The 20,353-nt window shown below is 58.4% G+C and overlaps 1 protein-coding gene across 11 annotated transcripts; it reads right to left on the bottom strand.

The window, feature by feature from the left end:
* Nucleotides 1-49: 49 nt before the first annotated feature.
* Nucleotides 50-18,837, bottom strand: CARS2 (cysteinyl-tRNA synthetase 2, mitochondrial). 11 transcript variants are annotated; one of them, XM_055543017.1, is made up of 16 exons: nt 18,642-18,760; nt 18,209-18,259; nt 15,231-15,414; nt 14,495-14,612; nt 8,999-9,070; nt 8,796-8,901; nt 7,999-8,082; nt 6,925-7,054; nt 6,444-6,577; nt 3,594-3,661; nt 2,927-2,993; nt 2,534-2,672; nt 1,680-1,803; nt 1,180-1,278; nt 341-547; nt 50-194 (listed from the first exon to the last, which is right to left on the bottom strand). In XM_055543017.1, the coding sequence occupies exons 3-16, from the start codon at nt 15,269-15,271 to the stop codon at nt 57-59; spliced, it is 1,527 nt and encodes a 508-aa protein (XP_055398992.1). In that variant the 5' UTR covers nt 15,272-15,414; nt 18,209-18,259; nt 18,642-18,760; the 3' UTR covers nt 50-56. The 11 variants fall into 11 exon arrangements, with proteins under 11 accessions (XP_055398992.1, XP_055398991.1, XP_055398993.1 ...); XM_055543016.1 differs by having other exon boundaries at nt 18,616-18,704; XM_055543018.1 differs by lacking the exon at nt 18,642-18,760 and adding an exon at nt 18,390-18,501.
* Nucleotides 18,838-20,353: the final 1,516 nt, after the last annotated feature.

Consider the following 20,353-nt stretch of genomic DNA (forward strand, 5'->3'; position numbering starts at 1 on the left):
GCTGGGGTGGTGTCGGCTTGGTTTATTTTAAGGGAAAACAGCCACGACAGCAACTTTCACATGAAGGCTTTACTGTGACTTAAAGGGTGCAGAACGGTGGCAGGAGACCACGGCCTCGCTTCCCCCGTCCTCAGCTCCTGGGTTTGGGGTCTTCTGTCCTCGGATCCAGCAACTCCCACGTGGACGAGCGGCTCCTGTCCTGGGGAGGCAGGCGGCGATAGGTGGGTGGACGGGCAGGTGTCGGGGCTCAGGGGCAGGCCCGAGCAGGGGGCGGGTGTGCTCCCAGGAGAGATGCCAACGTCTGCGACACCAGCTGAGCCCGGCCCCGCAGAGCGCTCACCTTGATGCTGATGCCATGAACGGCCAGGTCCCTACGTAGCACGTCGCAGGCCTCCAGCAGGGGCTGCCGCTCCAGGAGCCGCTGCCGCCGCGCCTCCCCAGGGGCCTCCCCGGAAGCCAGAGCGAACTGTCGGACCTTCAGCCGGAAGCGGACCAGCTCCTCCACCAGGCTGTGCAGGGCGGCCGGGCTGCCCGCCCCTGGAACACACTGAGGGGTGCGGGGGTGTGTCGGGGTGATTGGGGCAAGTGGTGTGTGTGGGGGTGTGAGCTGGTGCGTAGGCGTGAGCGGGTGTGAACCGGCAGCCAAGGGCCTGGGGGGCATCTTCCTCCCAGCGTCCAGGCCCGGCCCGGAGCTCGGCCGCAGGGTGGGCTCTGGGAGGTGCCGGCGTCCAGGCCCCGCCCCATCTCCGGCACAGGGTGGATGCAGAGGTGCCGGCGCCTAGGTGTCAGGACTGGAAGTCTGAGGAAGGCTCAGATGGGGACCAGAGGCCGGGGCTGGACGCCCCTCGGGGAGGGGCTGGGTCTCTGCCGCCCCGGGGACCCTGATGGGTGGGCCCACAGTGCTCACCGCAGCTGCTGCGTCCACCGGGGGGTTCCCTACAGGACACAAGTGGCCCGGAGCACACTGGTCATGGCGGACGCTGGTCCGCTCAGAACCCCGTCACTGCAGCTAGCGTGCTAGCTCTGTGTGCGCGCCTTTAAGGACCGTGACACGCCTTACACATGTAAAAAGCTTGGCCTTATAGTTACATATTAAAACCAGCATTTATGAAGGGAGGAAGCGTCTGTTACACGTAGCTGAAGTCCCGAAACAGGACTGAAAAGAGAAGGCAAGCATACCTGTTGTTCGGCCAGAGAAATGCCCACCGTCTCAAAGAACTGCTCCACGGAGGCGACGATGGCTCCCAGCACGGCGGGGCTCCGGGGACCACGGGGCTCCTGTGACGGCCACCGGGGAGGGCGCTCAGAGGCCAGAGCGCGGCCCTGGTAGGTCAGCGCGGGCGGGCGCGGGGGCGCGGCCCCCAGGGAGGCCGGGCGCTGCTCCGCGCACCCGAGCCAGCAGGTGGTCCCCGGGTGTCACGCGCCTCCGCGGGAGCCTGGCCCGGGGCGGGCGGGCCGGGGACCAGCTGGGGTCTCACCGCGGCCTCCTCCCCTAGCTGACGTCGCTGTGACCCACTCAGACTCCGCGGAGCCCGGGAGGCGACGGCATATCCAGGGCTCCTGTCCACGCCCAGGCCCCCTGCGCCCCCCTCGGGAGGTGACTGCTCGTGGGGAGCCCTGGGGGCCCGTGCTGGGAGCGGGGCCGCCTGGAGGGCTGGCGAGCACGTCCCGGGAGTTACCTCGGTGGCCGCCTTCAGCTGCCTGTTCCCGTGGTGGACAAGGTCCATGACGGCGTCCACTGCCCGCACCGTGTCAAAGTCGTCCGCCAAGGCCGCCTGCACGGCCGCCTTGGTGTGGCCCAGCCTGGGGGAGGAGAGCACAGGGCTGTCGTCCATCCCCCCACGTCCCCAGCTGCAGCCTCAGGTCCCCTGCGGGCCCCTCGCTCACACATCCCGCACGCCTACCCGGCCATCACCAGCCCCTTGGGGTGCTGCCTCCTCCCTGCTGTCCCTCGCCCCAGGACCCCCCGCTTCCCGAGCACAGGGGAGGCCTGGCAGAGCCCCGAGCAACCCCGCTGGAGACGCAGACCTCTGCTGTGCGTGCTCCTGCACCCAGAGCTGCGTTACGCAGCGCAGCTGGCCCTCCGCGGACGGACACACGGACTCCCTGCTTGCCTGTGAGCAGGCCGCCACCCGCCCACACCCCTGCCTGGGGGGCCCGTGGCCAATGGCTCCCGAGACCTTGTGGGCCCGGTGCTCGGCTCCGTGCTGCGCTCCGCCACAGGGGCCAGCAGGCTGCTTCATCTGTCTCCTCCCAACGCCCCTTCCCGAGTGGCCCCGGAGGAGTCCAGGCTTACCACTCTCCAGGGCCCCCGGGGGTTATGCCAAGCCCCCAGACCTGGCGGCCTCAGCCCCTGGTACCCCGACGGCCTCCTCCTCTCTCGCCACCGTCATCTCCCCAGCTTCTCACCGTCCCTGACATCAGCCGCAGACCCCCTCCCCACCCCACCCCCGTGTCCTGGACGTGATTCAACAGCCTCCCAAGGCCCGCTCCCCACCCGCCTCACACCTCAGGGCCCTCGCTGTGCACCCACCTCTCCCATAGCACGTCCTCCTGGATGGGCCCGCCGGCCAGCTGCCCTCTCAGGTATGCCCGCGCGTCCTCCATGAAGGCGGCCGTGGCCCGCAGCAGGCTCCTGGCCTCCAGCAGGGCGCCCTCGCTATAGTCGATGGCTGCGGGGTGAGGGCGGTCACAGGTGCAGCCTCGCCCACGGGCCAGGGAGGGGCTGCCCCCTCTGACCTTGGACCTGGGGGCGGCACTGCTGAGGCTGCTGGTCAGGCCCTGGGCCCGCTCAGCTCTGCCCGGCTCAGGACGCAGCAGGAGCGGCGGAGGGGGTCTCAGGCCTGAGGGCCGAGTGCTGGGGCTGCTTCCCGGGTCTCAGGGTCCCCAGGAGCCGTCAGGGACTTGGGCCATGCAGCCGGCTCACCTGACCTGTAGCTGCTCCGCAGGCAGAAGAGCCGGAAGACGTCGGGAGAGGCGGAGCGGAGGAAGTCCTGGGGGGGCACACGGGTGAGAGGAGCCACTGACCCTCCGGCTGGACATTTCCCTGCACAGCCTTCCCCACCCACCTGCGGCCGCACCCGCCCCACGCTGCGCCTGCTCATCTGGCTGGACGGCCTGGCTCAGCCGGGAGAGGACGGGCGTGGGTGCCTGTATTTCAGTGTGGTCAGCGCCTGTCTGAATGCTGCAGACTGCACTCTACTCAGAAACACTGAGCTCTGAGGAAGGTCCCCAGGCCTCACCAGGCCACCCCCGAGATCTACATGAAGATCCATCTGACCCGGTTATCTCTGCATCCACGTCCGCCTCCTGACGCTCCTTCCCGGAGTGTGGAAAAGGGGTCTTTCCCAGTCCTCTTAGCCCCCCACACCAGCCACGTGGAGGCCCACCCAGGGGATGCTGCAGTCTGCATGTGAATTAACGTGGTCCCAAGCCCTGGGTCTCGACCTCATGGAGACAGGCGCCTGAGTGCAGCCGTGACCACAGCGACCGCACCAGGAAGGGGAAGAGCCCCGGGCACCCAGGGTGGGCCTCCTGCTCAGGGCAGCCTCCACGATGCGTCGGGAACGTGGGGGCCCCGAGAGGCACCCTACCTTAATGGTGACGTAGTTCTTCAGCGACTTGGACATCTTCTCCCCATCCCCCTTCACGTGCAGGTGCCCTGAAACGAGAGCACAGTGGCTCGTTCCTCACCAGGCGGGAAGGAGGACCCCTTCCCAGAGCCTAGCCTCCGGGGACCCTGCCCTTCACTGCCCCTTCGTGGGCGCCAGCACAGGGCCCCCCGACCCGCTGGCCAGGAAGGGGGCCACAGCCACTGGCCAGGCGTCACAAAGCGGGGACCACCCTCCCCCTCCCATGACTCACAAACGGGGGGGACCCGACTCAGCCCCCGGGGGGGATGCCCTCTGCTTCCACGGAGCACAGGCCTGGCAGCCCTGAGCACTTTCCCGCGGTAGCTGTTTCACCGATGTGCCCCACCCTGGCACCATCTCACTCCCGTATATGTGAAAGACGGGGAACCCAAACCCCTTAGGATGCCTCCATCCGAGCCAGGACCTCCTCCAGGACCGCCTGGGTACCAGGCTCACTTCCCAGGAAACTGGTTTCTCGGCACAAGGTCCGTCCACCTCTCCTGACGTGACTCTCGGCACAGGGTCCGTCCACCTCTCCTGATGTGACTTCACCCCAGGCTGCCCAAGGCCAACTTTCCTGAGAACTGGTTACAGGGCAGCTTCTAGAAAAGCCCCTGACCCTGAATACGTAAACCTAGCAGCGTGCGGCTTCTACCAAGTGCAACGGACGTTTTACAAAACCGACAACATCTGGAGAACGGAACTCATCCGACTGCTGAACTCCACGTCCACCTCCCCGTGTGCGTGACGTCACGAAGTCGTGTCCGAGTCTGCGACCCCAAGGACCACAGCCTCCAGGCTCCTCTGTCCCTGGGATCCTCCAGGCAAGAACACTGGAGTGGGCTGCCATGCCCTCCTCTGGGGGATCTGACTGGCCCAGGGACTGAACCGCGTCTCTTACGTCTCTTGCTTTGGCAGGTGGGTTCCTTACCACTGCACTGCCTGGGAAGTCCAGGAAAACAGATCGCTTCTCCAGGTGTCGGGACACAGCACTCTTCCTCCAGAACACAGAGTGAACCCTCCCACCTGCCCGCATCTAAGCCACGGGACCCACGCGTGTGCACACGGACCTCCGTGAGCGCTGCCGCTGCCGCCTGCGCCTAGACTCACAGTCACCCGGGGCGCCGGTGCTGACGGCAGGCCCCATGTCCTCACAAGCAACACCAGCAGTTAACACGGGGTCACCTGATCCCAGCCCAGGGACGGGAGCACTGCGTCACTGGGCCCTGTGACTCCTCCCTGCACGGGCTGCGGTGCTCTGCTCTCCCGAGTCCCCCACCCGGAGGAGATGGTTCCACGAGGCTTCTGAAGAGAAGTGTGGGTCCCTGACAGGAAACACGTGGGTCCTGGGGGCCCTGCCGGTCCCCGCTTGGGAGCCCCAGAGGAACAGCTCATCGGGCGCTGGTCCGACAGGAGGAAGTGATTCCGGCCACTGTCGAGCTCTGAGCAGTGCACGAAGTGGACACCAGACCTCAGCTCTGGCGCCGGGGGCAGCAGCCTGGTTCGTCCCTCAGCCGACCTCGGGGTAGCACTGACGTTGGGGTCACATGGACTGTGAGGGGGTCTCGGCAGGGCAGACGCTGGGGCTGGGCAGCTCGGGGCTGGGGGCTGGGCAGCTCGGGGCTGGGGGCTGGGCAGCTCGGGGCTGGGAGCAGGCGTGAACTTGGGGTGAAGCAGACGCAGCAGTGAGCGCACCCCGGTCACCACGACAACCCCGCCGCGGGCCGGAAGCAGCTTCCGCACATGCTGAAGCTGGAGCTGCCGCCTTTAGTACCACCTAGCCAGGAAAATCCAGTTTCCTGAACCCAGGGACTCACAGAGACGGTGCCTGTGCCCACGCCATTGCGCACCTGCGTCTCCCGACCTGACCTGCACCAAAGCCCTGTACGCCTGCCCTCGGACAGCTCCAGGGCCTGAGCCGCACCTGTACGCCTGCCCTCGGACAGCTCCAGGGCCCGTCCCAGGGCGGCCATGACACGAGCGGTGGCCCCGCGACCTCCGTCAGAACGTGGACACGCTCACGCCCCCAGGCTTCACGCAGACTCCAGAGCCGCCTGCTCAGGATGCCGCCGCTTCCCCACTTGCTGTGTGCTCCTCGGAGCGGACGGCTGGTGTTAATCACAAGCTGCTTAAACAGTGAGGCGGAGAGTGGCGCTCTCAGAGGCTGACAGACGCTCGTGGCGACGCTGCCACAGCTCCAGGCCGGCAGTCGTAGTCGCCACGGCAGCACGCTGAGACCCCTCGTCGCAGCTTCACCGAAAGGAGCTTCTACGGAACAGCTTGTTTTCCGAATTCTCTTCAGCTCACATTTCACTTCCAAAAGACATTTTCGGCATTCCCATCCAAAGAAGCTCATGCGCGACCGACTGCAAGTCAGAGACGACTGAAAGGACAGCTCCTTCTTGCTCTCCTGGGTGATCTTTCGTTGCTGAGTCGCTCAGTCGTGTCCAACTCTTTGCCGACCCCGTGGACTGCAGCACGCCAGGCCAGGCCTCCCCGTCCCGTCACAAACCCGGAGTTTACTCAAACCCCCATCCATCGAGTCGGTGATGCCATCCAACCATCTCATCCCGCCGCCCCCTTCTCCTCCTGCCCTCAATCTCTCCCAGCATCAGGGTCTTTTCCAGTGAGTCGGCTCTTCGCATCAGGTGGCCAAAGTATTGGAGCTTCAGCATCAGTCCTTTCCGGGAGTGTTCAGGGCTGCTTTCCTTTAGGACGGGCTGGACCGACCAGCAGACGTGGGTGCACCCAGTGGAGCACTCGCAGAGCCGATGGGACAGAAGTGGGCAGGCGGCGGGAGCCGTGACTCACCAGAGTGCAGGAAGTAGTTCCCCCACTGCGGGCACTGGTGGAAGGCCTCGCACTGGGCGATCTCGTTCTCGTGGTGCGGGAACGCCAGGTCCACGCCGCCCGAATGGATGTCCAGCTGACTTCCGAACACCAGACTGCAAGGCACGGGGCAGAGCAGGGAGTTACCCGGGGCAGAGCAGGGAGTTACCCGGGTCCAGCCACACCATCTCCACACCCTTCCTGTGGTCACTCCTGCCAGCCCTCTGCACACACCAAACGGAGTCCAGTTCTAAATGCGTGATAATCCAACGCACACAGAAACTGAGATTCTGTTTTCACATCATAAAAACCCCGAGTTCACAGCTTTTTCTCCTCATAAAGACACTTCACTTTCTTTGCTCTGCACCAAAGATGTGGTTGTAAAAACATCAAAGCGTATGCACGCTCCATTAACCGAGCCGGGCACTGCCCCAGCGTCCGGATCAGCACAGGTGAGGCTTACCTGGCGATGGTGGAGCACTCGATGTGCCAGCCGGGCCTCCCGTTGCCCCACGGGGAGCCCCAGAATGGCTCCTGGGGCCTCGCCGCCTTCCACAGCGTGAAGTCGCTGGCGTGCCGCTTGTCGGAGTCAACTGCCAATGACAAGTGGTCCGTCAGTGGAGAGAACCCAGAGCCAACATCACAGCGGCCACAGAACAGCCGGGACGCCCGCCCCAGAGCCCGCTCCTCAGAGAGGCAACTGCACGTCTCTCCTGCAAGTCTTTTCTCTTTCCCACGTGCAGCCCACAGCCCCTAGACCCCCTGACCAAAGCACGCCAGAAGCACGCGGGCCCCCAGCCATCAGACAAGAAAATTTTTTTTTTCTTATTTTTTCCAAAAAGGTGTTGCTGATGCTGGAAAGTGTACTGGACGTTCCCTCCCCACTTCCCGAACGCCAGGCCATTCCTTGCCGGCGTGGACGGTCAGGGCAGCGGGAGGAACGCCTGGAGCAAAGGTGACAAGGACTGCTCAGGAGTCAGCACATAGCCAGGGACAGGCCCGAACAGGACGCAGTCCGCAGGGCGGGGACCTGAAAACAGGTGCTCTGCCGGGGTTCTGATCGCTTGTGTTTGATTCTGTTACATGGTATCCTTTTAAAAGTGTTAACATAGTTCTATATACTTCCTATTGTTTCTCTATAAAACTGACTTTGACTTAACAGAACCCTGGAACAGAAGACGGTATAGGAATAGACCCAAACACAGCAGGAAGGTGACAGATGCTGAAACGCTTACGGGAACCTGCTAGAGGGGAAATTCACACGGCGTTTACACGATAGACCCCCTCTGGGATTTAACACAAGAGCCTCAGGACAGACGAGAGCGTTAAGACAGACACACAGACAAGCGTGTGGGCAGAGACGACAGGAGGAATGAGAGGCGGGGAGCCCCGAGACCTCCACGTGGCTCTGTTCCAGAACCCCTACGTTTAAACCTCAGCCGTGACCGACATCTGGCAGTGACATCCTCACCCCCGACCCGCCTCGGGAAGGTCTGGCTTTCTCCCCGGAAGCCCCTCAGGAGGCGGGGGGACCCACCTGGCTCTCCAACCGGCCCGGGTGCCACGCCAACCAGCTTGCCGTACCTGTCGCCTCGCGACTGCAGGTCAAAGTAGACGTTGCCTGTTTTGAAAAGGCAACGGTGAAGCCACTTCTCAGCCATCAGCACCCACATCTACATGCGCATCACAGCTATGGTGTTAGAACTTAAACACAGGACGCAGCCTCTGGCCCCAGCCGGCCCTCCCTGCACGTCTAAACCGCGACCGACGCCCCTGTACTAGGGAAGCACGCGATCGGACGTGCCACGGCCGTCCAGCGGTGGAGGTGGAAACACAAAGGGATGGTCGCTGCGTTCACTGGCGGCCTGCGTTCAGCTCTGGCCCCCATGTTACACGCCCACCAACCGAGACGCCCTTCCTAGTCCAGACACGAGAGCACCCTGCCGCTCAGACCGCAGGCAGCTCCTCACACGTGCATCCCCGTGGGGCGCCTTCCCTGAGCCGCACACGGGCTCCCGGGGGCCCTGCGGAACCAGGGCGGTCCCCGCCCCTCTGACCCATGAGGCGGCGGCGGGGAAGGAGCCGTGTTCAGGAGGGCTGCGGCCACGGGCACTGGACCACGCTCCTGATGGCCGGTGCACACCACGGTCAGCGTGAGGCCGTGGTTGGCCGAGACTTTTCACCTGGACACACCTGTGACTTCTCGCCTGTACCTGCCTAGCTCCGACCCGGCCCTAACCCTCACCTGCACCTCCCTCTCAGCCTTGAGGATGGGGGCTCACCTTCTGTCTGCACCGCCCTTCTCGGGGGCCGTGGCCTGGACAGGGGGCTCACCTTTTGCTGTGCAGTAAGCGTGCCCGTTGGCGATGAGTCTCTCGATGAAGGCGACGATCTGAGGCACGTGCTCGGTCACCCGCAGGTAGGCGGTGGGTGGGAGGACCTGCGGGAGGGCACAGACCCACGGTCTCCCCAGCCCCACGCGGACGGAGGCCCCGCCAGACCGCCTCCATCGCTCGGCCTTCTCGCCAGCCACCTACCTTCAGGGCCGCCATGTCCTGCTTGAAATCTTCTTCATAAAGACGGGCCAGGGACGCGGGCGACACGCGCATCTGCAAGATAACGAGGCAGGGCTCCGTCCGCAGGGGTCAGGACGGGGCCTCGGAGGACGGCCGCCCCCACGGGCCCTGCTCACAGAGGGCCTTGGGCCTGCTTTCTGGTTAGACTGAAAACATAATAAACGATGCCACAATCTCCATTAACTCAAAACAAAACCCCCCAAAACGACAGTTGTCCTGGAAACTGCGGCCCGGAGATGTTTACTGAGGAGATGAACCCGGTGAGCAGTGTCTTCTTCATGGCAGTCGTGGGCAAGACAACGCACGCCTCTCTCAGCTCTCTTTGCAACATGCAGACAGGCCCACTGAATCCCCCCCGACGGCCCCGGGGTCCCATGTACATGGTAAGACTCTGGGGACAGAAGACACCAGATCGGGCTGCCAGGCCCAATGGCTCCTCCCGAGTGGCCCCGGGTGGCGGAGCGGGCCTCTGCAAAAAGCAGTTCGCCAGCACCCGCCAGGGGCAAAGGCCAAGCAAACCACAGACCGAAAACCCAGCGTCACTGTGCCGCTTTGGAAGTTTCCAACGGCACGCGGTTCTGGACCCAAAGAGCAGCAGATGGCCTGATGAGCTGCCTGGTTTTCTTAGTTTTCCTCATGAGTTTCCTGAGCAGTATTCCTCTCCTGGGGTCGGGAGCGAAATGTGCCCCCGCCCGGCCCCTCCCGGAAAGCAAACACCTTCTGTCTGTGCTTCCTCCCGAAACCTGGCATGCGGCCTGCACCTGGAGTCCTCGGCTAAAGCCACACGGTGTGCGGGCCCTGGGCACGCAGCGAGCTGAGCCGTGATGCACACGAGTGCACACACACACGGGGGCACCGCCTGAGCCACAGATCCACACGTGACACACGAGTGAGTGTGCTCATACACACACACACGGGGCAGACCACGCGTGACGCCCTGCTCGAAGACACGCGTGCCCACACACACACACATGGGGCAGACCACGCGTGACGCCCTGCTCGAGGACACACGTGCCCACACACACACACACGGGGCAGCCACGCGTGACGCCCTGCTCGAAGACACGCGTGCCCACACACACACACACGGGGCAGACCACGCGTGACGCCCTGCTCGAGGACACGCGTGCACATCCTGGGTGGCCACTGCCAGCACCTCGCTCAGGTGCTGCTGAGGGCCCGCCAGACCACAGTCACGGTGGCGCTAACCGTAAACGCGCCTCCTCACTGCATCTCTAACCTGAGTCTCTCCTGTTCTGAGGGAGCTCGAACATCTCGAGTGTTAGGGACCATCTGCATTAAACCGCCTGAAGTTAACCATGGCTCTACAGAGCTGCAGGTCCTTAAAGTCTTGTCTTATTGATATGGAGGAAGTATCTTCAAGAAAAGAAATAGACCTTTTATCCTCCATGTGAATTTCACCTGTTTCCAAACGTCTTTCAACTTCATGGTTATTTTATGGCACGCAGAAAATTTCATTTTTGTATTTAGCAATCTTTTACATTTCTCAACCTTTTCTGGGTTTGGAAACAAACTTAGCAAAGCCTTCTGGACAGGCGGCTACAAAAAACTGCCCCATGGTTTACTCTAATAATCCATGCTTCCATGTCTTTATGTGAAGTCTCTGATCAGCTTCAAATCTGGTTGTGAGACATATATCCAACTTTGGTTTACTTCTTCCCTCAGGTGGTCACCCAATTGTTGACTTCTTACTGAGTAATTCCTCTGTTCCCCGCTGATGTGAAATGCCATCTTAACCAAAAACAAATTTCCACAATTTACTGTGTCTGTCCCTGGACATTCTAGCATGTCCCATCGCCTGTCTCTTGGTATAACTGTGAACTGGTGTTTCATCTCCATGGTCTCCAGACACGGAAGGCAGGCGGGGGCGGGGCGGGGGGGCGGGGGGTGGTCAGCATCGCCACAGGGAGCCACAGGTGTGGAGGGCGCGTCGGCCTGGACCTTATGTGCAGACACACAGCTTCCCCCGGGTCTGGCCGGCGTCTACAGAGCTGTGCAAAAGGGGAAAGAGTCAAGAAAACCAAGCAACTTTCTGCAGCTCCTGAGCCATTAGCACCCGGTAGGCCCTCCTCCTCCGGCCTCTCCTCTTACAGACTTGCTCTGCTCACCCCTGGGAACCCCAGATGCAGGCGGCCCGGCTCTGGTGACAGGACACGTGGGGTCCTCACTCGCGGCTCCTCCCGCCCCCTCGGCGGGACCGTAGGGACCGTCACAGGTGACTGTGGGCCAGAAGTGGACACAAGCTGCTGCTGGCATGGGGGACAGGGAATCAGACCCCCAAACTGAAGCAACTGGACACGGAACCTCCAGGCCCCTGGTCCCCCCAAGAGGGGCTCACGCTGCTCTCTCCACAGGACCACCCGCGGGGGCGCTGCTGACACGGCACTGGCCCTGAGAGCCCAGGCCCGCCTGGGGGGAGGAGACTCTTGAGAGTCCTGAGGACTGCAAGGAGATCCAACCAGTCCATCCTGAAGGAAATCAACCCTGAATATTCACTGGAAGGACTGATGCTGAAGCTCCAGTACTTTGGCCACCTGATATGAAGAATCAACTCACTGGAAAAGACCCTGATGCTGGGAAAGATTGAGGGCAGGAGGAGAAGGGGGCGACAGAGGATGAGATGGTTGGATGGCATCACCAACTCGATAGACATGAGTTTGAGCAAGCTCTGGGAGTTGGTGATGGACAGGGAGGCCTGGCATGCTGCGGTCCATGGGGTCACAAACAGTCGGACATGACTGAGCGACTGAGCAACAACAGTGATCCCCTGGGCTGGGCGCTATCCCAGGCAGGCAGGGGACCTTAAACGCCTGTCCAACCTTCCTCCCAGAGAGAAGGGCACGCAGGCCAGGGTTCCAAGGCACAAAGACAGTAACTCCACTTCAATCACTGAGGCATTTAGTATCATTTTTCTTAACACAAAATGTAACCCTGCGAATATACCTTGTTTCTTTTCATTCCTCCCCCAGAAATCCTCCTGCAGCTTTTATTCCTGACAAACAATAAAACTCTGCCAAAAGTTAAAGTCAAGAAAGTGATTCAGAGAACTGAAATATAATTTAAACTATTTTAAGAGCACACACTGAAGCAGATGGCATGAAGGATACGGCCATCGTCAAAAAAAAAACCTTGCCTCTGGTAAAAAGAACAGCCTTTTTGTTGGACACTAAGAAACAAATAAGTGTTTTCATAACTATGTGCTTCAGACCGTGGTTTAACATGCTGAAGTCAGAGTCTATCTTCAGAACAAATAAGACTGCGTGATGCCAGATTAGCATCCTGCTATGTAACAAGTATGGACGTGCTCAGCTGTCAAAAATTAAAACACTCTCTACACTTATCATTTCTAAACCAATTCTGCCAACCTTTTTCCCCAACCGTCGGCCCCCACCAGCTGAGCCTCATGACAGGTGGAGAACCCACCTCCGGCTCTGAAGAGTCACAGCTGACCCCAACTCAGCCAGCACAGGGACATACCTGGACGGCCTCAGGTCCCGCTGGACAGACGACCCAGGCACCCTCCTCCTCAACCAGCCTGACGTCCTCTCTGCCAGGGGTTACCCCCACATACCAACACTCATCCACCTGCTGCATCAGAGTCCCCCACCTCTCCCTGCTCTCCCCAGCCAGCCAGGCCCGGCTCCAGCCCATGTCCTGCTCAGCACAGCGCAGGGCTGACCTCCCCATCGGGGCCCGGGGTCCTGCTCGGCCCCACCCAGACCCCGGCAGCCTCCAGAGGGACTGGTAGGCCTGCCCCTTGCCCCCGTCTGTCCTGACCGTGGACGAGAGGCCACTGCTTCCTGCATCGGATTCGCTCAAAGGCTCCTCTGGACCCCAGAACCGCCGGCCCAGTGAGTGTCTGAGCACAACCTCAGCACAGATGGCCCCGGGCGACCCCAGGGAGACAGCACAGGGCCCGGGCGGGTGGTGGGAGGCCAGCCCGCTCCAGCAGCCAGGGCAGCCCACCTGCTTCCCGCTGCCACCTTCCACGCCCCCTCAGCTCCCCACTCACGGCGCCCACAGCCACGCCAGCATCATGTGACCTCGCGCTGGGCTTACATGGTGGCCAGGGCGGACACCTGACCCTAGGGGACACCAGGCACAAGTCGCGGATCTGGAGATCAGACAGAACAACGTGGAGAGTCAGCACCGGGGAGACCAGGGGGATCGCTGAGTACCCCCCGACACACTCCCCCGAACGCTGAATGAAGGCAGTCAGTGGGAAACAGGAAGACAGGCTTCCTAGAAAATAAATCTGAGAGAAAATGACAGAACACGGGAGGAATGCAAGAGTCCAAAAATCAGGACAGCAAGTTCAGATATGTCCCTGTGATGGAATGCTTCCTTTTAAAATGTTGACGAGTGCTTAAGAACACGAGAAAACTCTCAAAATACAGTAAGTGGGAAAAGCAGGTTACAAAACAGTGTAAAGAATAAACTGGCTTTCCAGAAAACTATATATGCATTCAGACACTTTTAAAGTTATAGGATGTAAAGCCCTCAGCATGTTTTTCTATAAACTAGATAATTTAACAAATTTTTATATATCTTTAGAGATAAATGTTATGTATGTACATGCATGTTAAAGTCGCTTCAGTTGTATCTCTTTAAAACCCTATGGACTGCAGGTTCCTCTGTCCATGGAATTCTCCAGGCACGCCCTCCTCCAGACGACCTTCCCAACCCAGGGATCAAACCCGCATCTCTTGTGTCTCCTGCATTGGCAAGCGAGTTCTTTACCACTGGTGCCACCTGGGAAGCCCCAACTGTTACATATAGTCACATATAAATTGTTATACGGGGTTGCTGATTATAAAACACAGAGGAGGTGAACCTTTGAAAGTAGACTTTTAAAAGTACAACTACAGGAAATGCCTTGGTTAGCAGTGGACAAAATCCTATGTTCTCACAGCTAAGGACACAGGCTCAATCCCTGGTCGGAGAACTAAAATCCCACAAGCCTTGTGATACGGCCAAAAAAAAAAACGAAATAAAAAATTAAGTAAAAAAAAAAAGTAACAAAATACTTTATTTAAACCCTATGCCAGAAATCCCCCCCAAAAGGTCCTCTAAATGCCACATGAGATATAAGAGGACTGTCCTGTTTATATAACAAGTAAGAAAATCAAACCTCACAGGAGCGAAATTCCTAAGCCAGCCTCTGAGTTCCCCTGTAACAGGGAAGGAGGTACATCCTGCAGGCCGACGGGGCAGGGAGGGCCTGGACTCAGCCCGGGAGGTGTCCTCGGGATGGGAGGATTCAGTAAGGGCGGAGTCGACCACACTTCTCAGCAGGGTGAGGAGACCTCTCTGAACAGCCTCACGTGGTCACGTGTGGAAAGCAGGCGAGAAAAGTCTCGCAAGGCGCAGACAACTGTCAGGTGGGGGTCGGCCCACTCACCGGTCAAAGCCTCGCTCCGCGTGACCCTCGCTCACCTCATTGGCGCGTCTGATTATCTTATCGTCCACGTCCGTGATTCCCATCACCATGACGACGCTGCACCCGAACACCCTGCTGAGGATCCTCCGAATTATATCAAATCTGACGTAGGAGCTGAAAGGAAGAACATTACGGCCCCTTTCATCCTGAAAGCCACCACTGTGATCTTCAAAAGAGTGTGCTCCCTTTACCCCGAGGCCGCACAACTGTGTGATCAAGGACGTTCAAGGGCAGCTGCAAAAGGAAAAGCCTTTCCCCGGCCCTCTTGGGTCCGCGTGAGAAAACTAAGGCGCTGCCTCAATTTCAGGACCCAACACGAGCACCTTTAACTTTGAGCTGTTGTCTGGGTGAGTTTACACCTGCTCCACTGTGTAAAGATTCACTCGTGACACAAAGTCAGGATTCGGCCAAGATGCTGCGTGCTTTTACCGCCTGTGTTCATGCTCTAGGATAACTAAGGTTTGACCGTGACGAGAGACAGAGGCAGATAATAAGTCAAGACAGATATGACCCCATCAGAGCTGGAAAGGTCACTCCCAGGAAGTGTGCAAGTGGCTGTGGAAAGTGGGAACTCCAGCTTACGGGCAGGCTGCACGGGGGCAACGCAGACTTGAGAAAGCAAGGGTTTAAAATCCAGCTCAGGTCAGTCGCTCAGCTGTGTCCGACTCTTTGCAACCCCATGGACTGTAGCACACCAGGCCTCCCTGTCCATCACCAACTCCCGGAGCTTACTCAAACTCATGTCCATTGAGTCGGTGATGCCATCCAACCATCTCATCCTCTGTCGTCCCCTTCTCCTCCTGCCTTCAATCTTTCCCAGCATCAGGGTCTTTTCCAGTGAGACAATTCTTCGCCTCAGGTGGCCGAAGCATTGGAGTTTCAGCATCAGTCCTTCCAACGAATATTCAGGACTAATCTTGGATTAAAATCCAATATCTACTTAAAATCTCAAGAAACCAGAGTCCCCATAAGAGCAACCTTAACTCTCCGGGTCAGCCAGTCTCATGCTCGTCTCTGTTATACACGTGGCCTCTCTGAACTTGGGTTCATAACATCATTTTCCTTTGAAAACAAAGCTCCTCCTCATTGTATTCCTTGTGTTCCCGCACCCACCCACCCCAGACACAGCTGACGCCAAATTCTAGGGCCAAGCCATCTCTGAAACTCCTTCCCAAGAAACTAAGAGGTTAAGCATCCCTTCGAAGCCTCAGACTGCCAGTTCACAAACTGGACAAAAGCCTACTATCTCACAGGCTGCGGTACATAATCTCAGTGCCTGCGCAGCAGGAATTTCAGCTAATTCTGATTATAAATATCATCCCAGTGCCCCTCATTGTCAGGTCAGGAAATGCTACAAGAAATGAGATTTTAAGGATGAAGTTAACAAGAACTTAAAACAGACAGAAAGAAAAAGTCCAATCAAATGTGTGGCTGAAGGAGCTGGTGGGGAGGGGCGGGTGCTGGGGGGCCCGATACCCGAGGGTGGCTGCTCCCCGGGTCTCACCCGCCCTGTGGGCACCTTGGGAGCCCAGGGGTAGGTCCACTCACCAGGCTGCAGCTGCTGCACCCGTGGGAACCTGGCCTCTGCAGCCGGCCTGGCTCAGCACTGTCCACCCGGGACCCTTCCTGGGTTACGCGTGGGAGGTAACAGCACCAGCAGCTGGCGTGGTGAGAGAACTGCACTGGCTGGGGTTTGCGGAGCGTTTAGAACAGTGCCCGGCAGAGTGCTGTCCAGTTAAGCGTCTGTCTCTTTAAAGCAGAAGCAGGTGGGGAGGAAGGCGTGGAGGCAGGAAGCTGCATAGTGAGCAGGGACAGACCCACAGACGAGGCGGTCTTGGGCTTCCAGCTTTTGACCTCAAGAGCAGTGGACTGTGCCTGACCATCCCAGCCCCTGAGGCTACAACCTCTTCCAATGTCTTAGGTTTCTGCCTCACAAGGGACACCCCCACTTGATGACTCTTTCCGAGTGGTGGGTGCCCAGAGCGGTCACCTTGGCCAGGGAGTCGGACAGGCTTCCGGGGTGCTGGGAGCGCTCTCTCGGTCTGGGGGCCGTGAGCATCGGCTGGGCCGCACAGTGCAGGTCGGCACGCTTGTCCACATCGTTAAGGACAAGCACAGATTGCAACTGATGGTCCTGGGGAAAACTAAGGGCGAGGCTACCTCGCTCCCCCTTCCTTTCAGAACTTCTTCCTTAGTCCTTTCAAAATGTATCTAAATGTTTCCAACGGCCAAGTAAGCCTTACTCAGTCTCACAACTCATGAAGGACCCAGAAGCCTTCTCTTTGAAATGAAGTTACCAAGGTCACTTTCACCACTCAACAGGAGGGGCCTAACCTGTGGGACTCTGGGCTGTAGACCTGCCTGAACCAGAGAGCTGGGCCCACCCAGCTCACACGAAGCCTCGCCAGTTCCTGCTATTTGTGATCCTTTCAGCTGCGCACCCCATACTCCTTTCATTCTCCTTCAATGATAAAAATGTTTTCTCTTTTGCCTTTGTGGAGAGCTTTTCCAGGGTAGGACAAACAGTAACCTCTATTGTTTCCGGTATTTGCCCAACATATTTAATACTTCAAAAAAGAGATCAAAATATGCTTTTTATAACTAATAGTACTTTGGCCACCTGATGCAAAGAGCTGACTCACTGGAAAAGACCCTGATGCTGAGAAAAATGGAGCAGGGAGGTGAACAGGGTGACAGAGGATAAGATGGTTGGATGGCATCACGACTCGACAGACATGAGTTTGAGCAAGCTCTGGTAGACGGTGAAGGACAGAGAAGCCTGGCATGCTGCAGTCCATGGGGTCACAAAGAGCTGGGCACAACTGAGCAACAACAAATTAATAGTAAGTTAGCCCAAAAAGAAGAGGGGAAAAAAAAGACTACTAGTCAATTTATTTTGTTATAATACACACAAAAAATTCAGGTCTTGCTGGGTGATGCGTAATTTCTAAAATACATACTAAATAAAGGTAACTTTTAATCTAGATCTGAAAGATAAATTTAAGAGATGTACAAGAGAACAGACAAAATATTAGGAAAAGCAGCAATTTGGACAAGCCTAGGAGGCAGATTTAGAAGACAGAGCAAGCGCGCGTGGGGTGGTCAGACGGCTCAGGCTCCAGCTCACCCGCCACGCTTCCTACCGGGTGCCCTCCCACGGGTCACCTATCCTGGAGAACAGGAGGGCCTTCGGCAGCCTTCCCACCTCAGGGACAGGGCTAAGCAGCACTTTGTGGGCTTTATTTCATTAAACTGTCAAGATTCAAAAGAATATTATTATCCCTATCCGAAAGACGAAGAAACCAGGACTCAGTAATAAAGTGACTTGTCCAAAGTTGGGAAGTAAATAGGGGCAGGGGGAGGGGGGCGCGGAAACTCCTGACCAGCTGACTCAAGGGTCCTCTGAATGGCCTCCTCTCACTAAACACAACAAGAAGCATCTGATTGCAAAACGGTCCTTTCCCTTGCTCTCACTGTGTCCCTGAGGCTTCTCACCTGAAATGGGACCAAGTGCTTAGCACTGCTATGGGGGCCAAGTGAGGATGTAATATGTATGCTTCCCACAATGCTTGGAATACACTAACTACTCAGGATTCTTAAGTTGTCACTTGAGGGATAGGGAAAAAAAAAAAAAAAAAACCCTGCAAAAGGCTTTCTTTCCAAAATAAACGGTCCCTTAAAGGGTGAAAATCCAGCGTCAGGACACTCACCAAGCATGACCCAGGTGTGCGTGAGCGTAGACAGTTGGTCCGCAGCTATACCTGGGGACAGAGGTAAGACCCACCATGTGAAACAAACTTGCAAGACAGGACGCCACGTTCTCAGTCATAATCAGCATAGAATCATGTCTCTTTGTAAAAAAGAAAAGTAACCGCTTTGGGGGATGCGTACCCGGGGCTGTATGACCCTCGGATCACTAAATTCAGCGCCAAATCCGTGAAACGCTGGAACTACCCGAGGGTCTTTACAGGTGCCGCCGGAGTACTTCATCATTCATTAGACGCCTGCACCTGAGGACGCAAGCCCGCGCCCCACGCAGGGCGCCCGCCTCCGGAAAGGCTGGGTGCAGCCCCTCCCGCCCCGCCGCACCCCCGCTCCCCGAGTCCCGGCGGGCTACCAGGAGGCGGCGTCCGCGCGGCTCACAATCAACGGGTCCTTCCTCCGGGTGAGGCTGTTGTACACCTTGACGCCCGTGTCGTAGCCCGTGGGCTGCAGCCAGCCCTGCCCGCGCGCCCCCGATGCCGAGCGGCCCTGCTTCGGGCCCCGCGCGGCCCGGAGCAGCCAAGCGCCCGCGCAGGCCCGGCGCGTCCCCAGCATGGCCGGCGCGCAAGGCCGCAGGCCACGCCCACGCCGGGGGAGGGGGCCTCCAGGCCCCGCCCACCGGAAGGCCCGGTCGCCCCGCCCACCCGGAAGAGGCCGGCCAGAGTTCGCCGCGGCGCGGGGGGCGGGGCCGCGCCTCGGTGAGGGAGGGGAGGGGAGCGGCAGGCATGGGTGGCGGCCCCGCCCCGGGGCGGTGGGCAGAGCTCCGACCTTCTCGTCCCGGGCGGCGCTGGACTGAGCTGACTCGGTGCAACCCCGGGCCGGGCCCGCGCGCCGCAGGACCCAGTGCCATGGGGCGGGCAGCCGCTGACGGCTCTGCGCCTGCTCCAGGGGCACGTCTGCACCCCAACACGGCTCATGCACACACTGAGCACGTCTGCACCCCAACACGGTACACCCTGTCCCCGGATGAAACAGCAAAGCTCGGACACCACCCATTCATCGAGTACGCGTAGTAGGAAATGACCGCCTGGGATTCATTTTACGGTTGTAAGTTCTGTCATCTGGTCTCTTGAGAACAAAAGCATTCTGAATTTCGGTTTCAACGAGACTGTTTAAAGGCGGAGTCTCTTGAAGTTAACTTTCAAATTATCTCGACAAACGTGTCCTTATTGATATCTTTCAAAACAGCGTCTCAAAAAAACAAAGAAATCCCCTTTGCTTTTGCAGTCCTCAAAACAGCACGTTGTTTCTCAGTTCTTTTGGGGGTTTGTTTTGGTCGTTCTATAACGAGGCAAGTGCTCCAGTAGAGACAAAGTACCTTCCAACAGCACTTAAACTTCCCCCAAGGCCTCTGGAGTCCAGCTCTGCAGTTCCACGGAACTGTGTCCGAAGACAGGACAGCTGAAGTGTTAGAGCTTGTCATTCACAATTAGGAGACCTCCCATCGAAGCCAAGCCCCTTTCCCCCACCTCTCAGAGCCCTGCTTCAGCATTAACCCCCTCCCCACTGCCTGCATGCTTGCCTTGTTGCTCTTTTGTAATTCTCTCTCCTTTCTAGTACAAGGTGTGTGTTTCTCTCCCTAATTATTTTTGGGTTTTTTCTTTTTTCAAACTTTAAACTTTTTATTTTGCGTAGGGGTATAGCCGATTAACAATGTAATGGTAGTTTGAGGGGAACAGCGAAGGGATTCAGCCATACATGTATATGTATCCATCCTCCCCCAACCCCCCCCCCCACCCCGCCCCGCAATCCAGGCCGTCACAACACTGAGAATTCCACGTGCTGTACAACAGGTCCTTGTTGGTTATCCATTTTGAATATAGCAGTATGTTCCTTGAGTACTTCAGATGTAAATTATTTTCAACTCTGTAGTTGTTTAGTTGCTCAGTCCTGTCCAACTCTTCTGCCACCCCACAGACTGTAGCCCAGCAGGCTCCTCTGTCCGTGGGACTCTCTAGGCAAGAATACTGGAGTGGTTTGCCATTTGCATCTCTAGGGGATCTTCCCAACCCAGGGATTGAACCCACGTCTCCTGCTTGGCAGGCAGATTCTTGACGCACTAAGCCACCTCTTTCATCGTGTCCGACTCTCTG

This window comes from Bubalus kerabau, chromosome 12, assembly GCF_029407905.1.
Source record: "Bubalus kerabau isolate K-KA32 ecotype Philippines breed swamp buffalo chromosome 12, PCC_UOA_SB_1v2, whole genome shotgun sequence".
Taxonomy (NCBI): domain Eukaryota; kingdom Metazoa; phylum Chordata; class Mammalia; order Artiodactyla; family Bovidae; genus Bubalus; species Bubalus kerabau.

Bases quoted from the DNA above. Each gene is read 5' to 3' on its own strand.
- CARS2 (XM_055543013.1), bottom strand. From the start codon at position 18,815: ATGCTGGGGACGCGCCGGGCCTGCGCGGGCGCTTGGCTGCTCCGGGCC. The intron at 9,071-14,494 runs GTGAGCGAGGGT...GTTATCTTGCAG, and splicing joins TAATCAGACGCGCCAATGAG to ATGCGCGTGTCGCCCGCGTC. The intron at 3,662-6,443 runs GTGAGTCACGGC...CTCTCGTTTCAG, and splicing joins GAACTACTTCCTGCACTCTG to GGCACCTGCACGTGAAGGGG.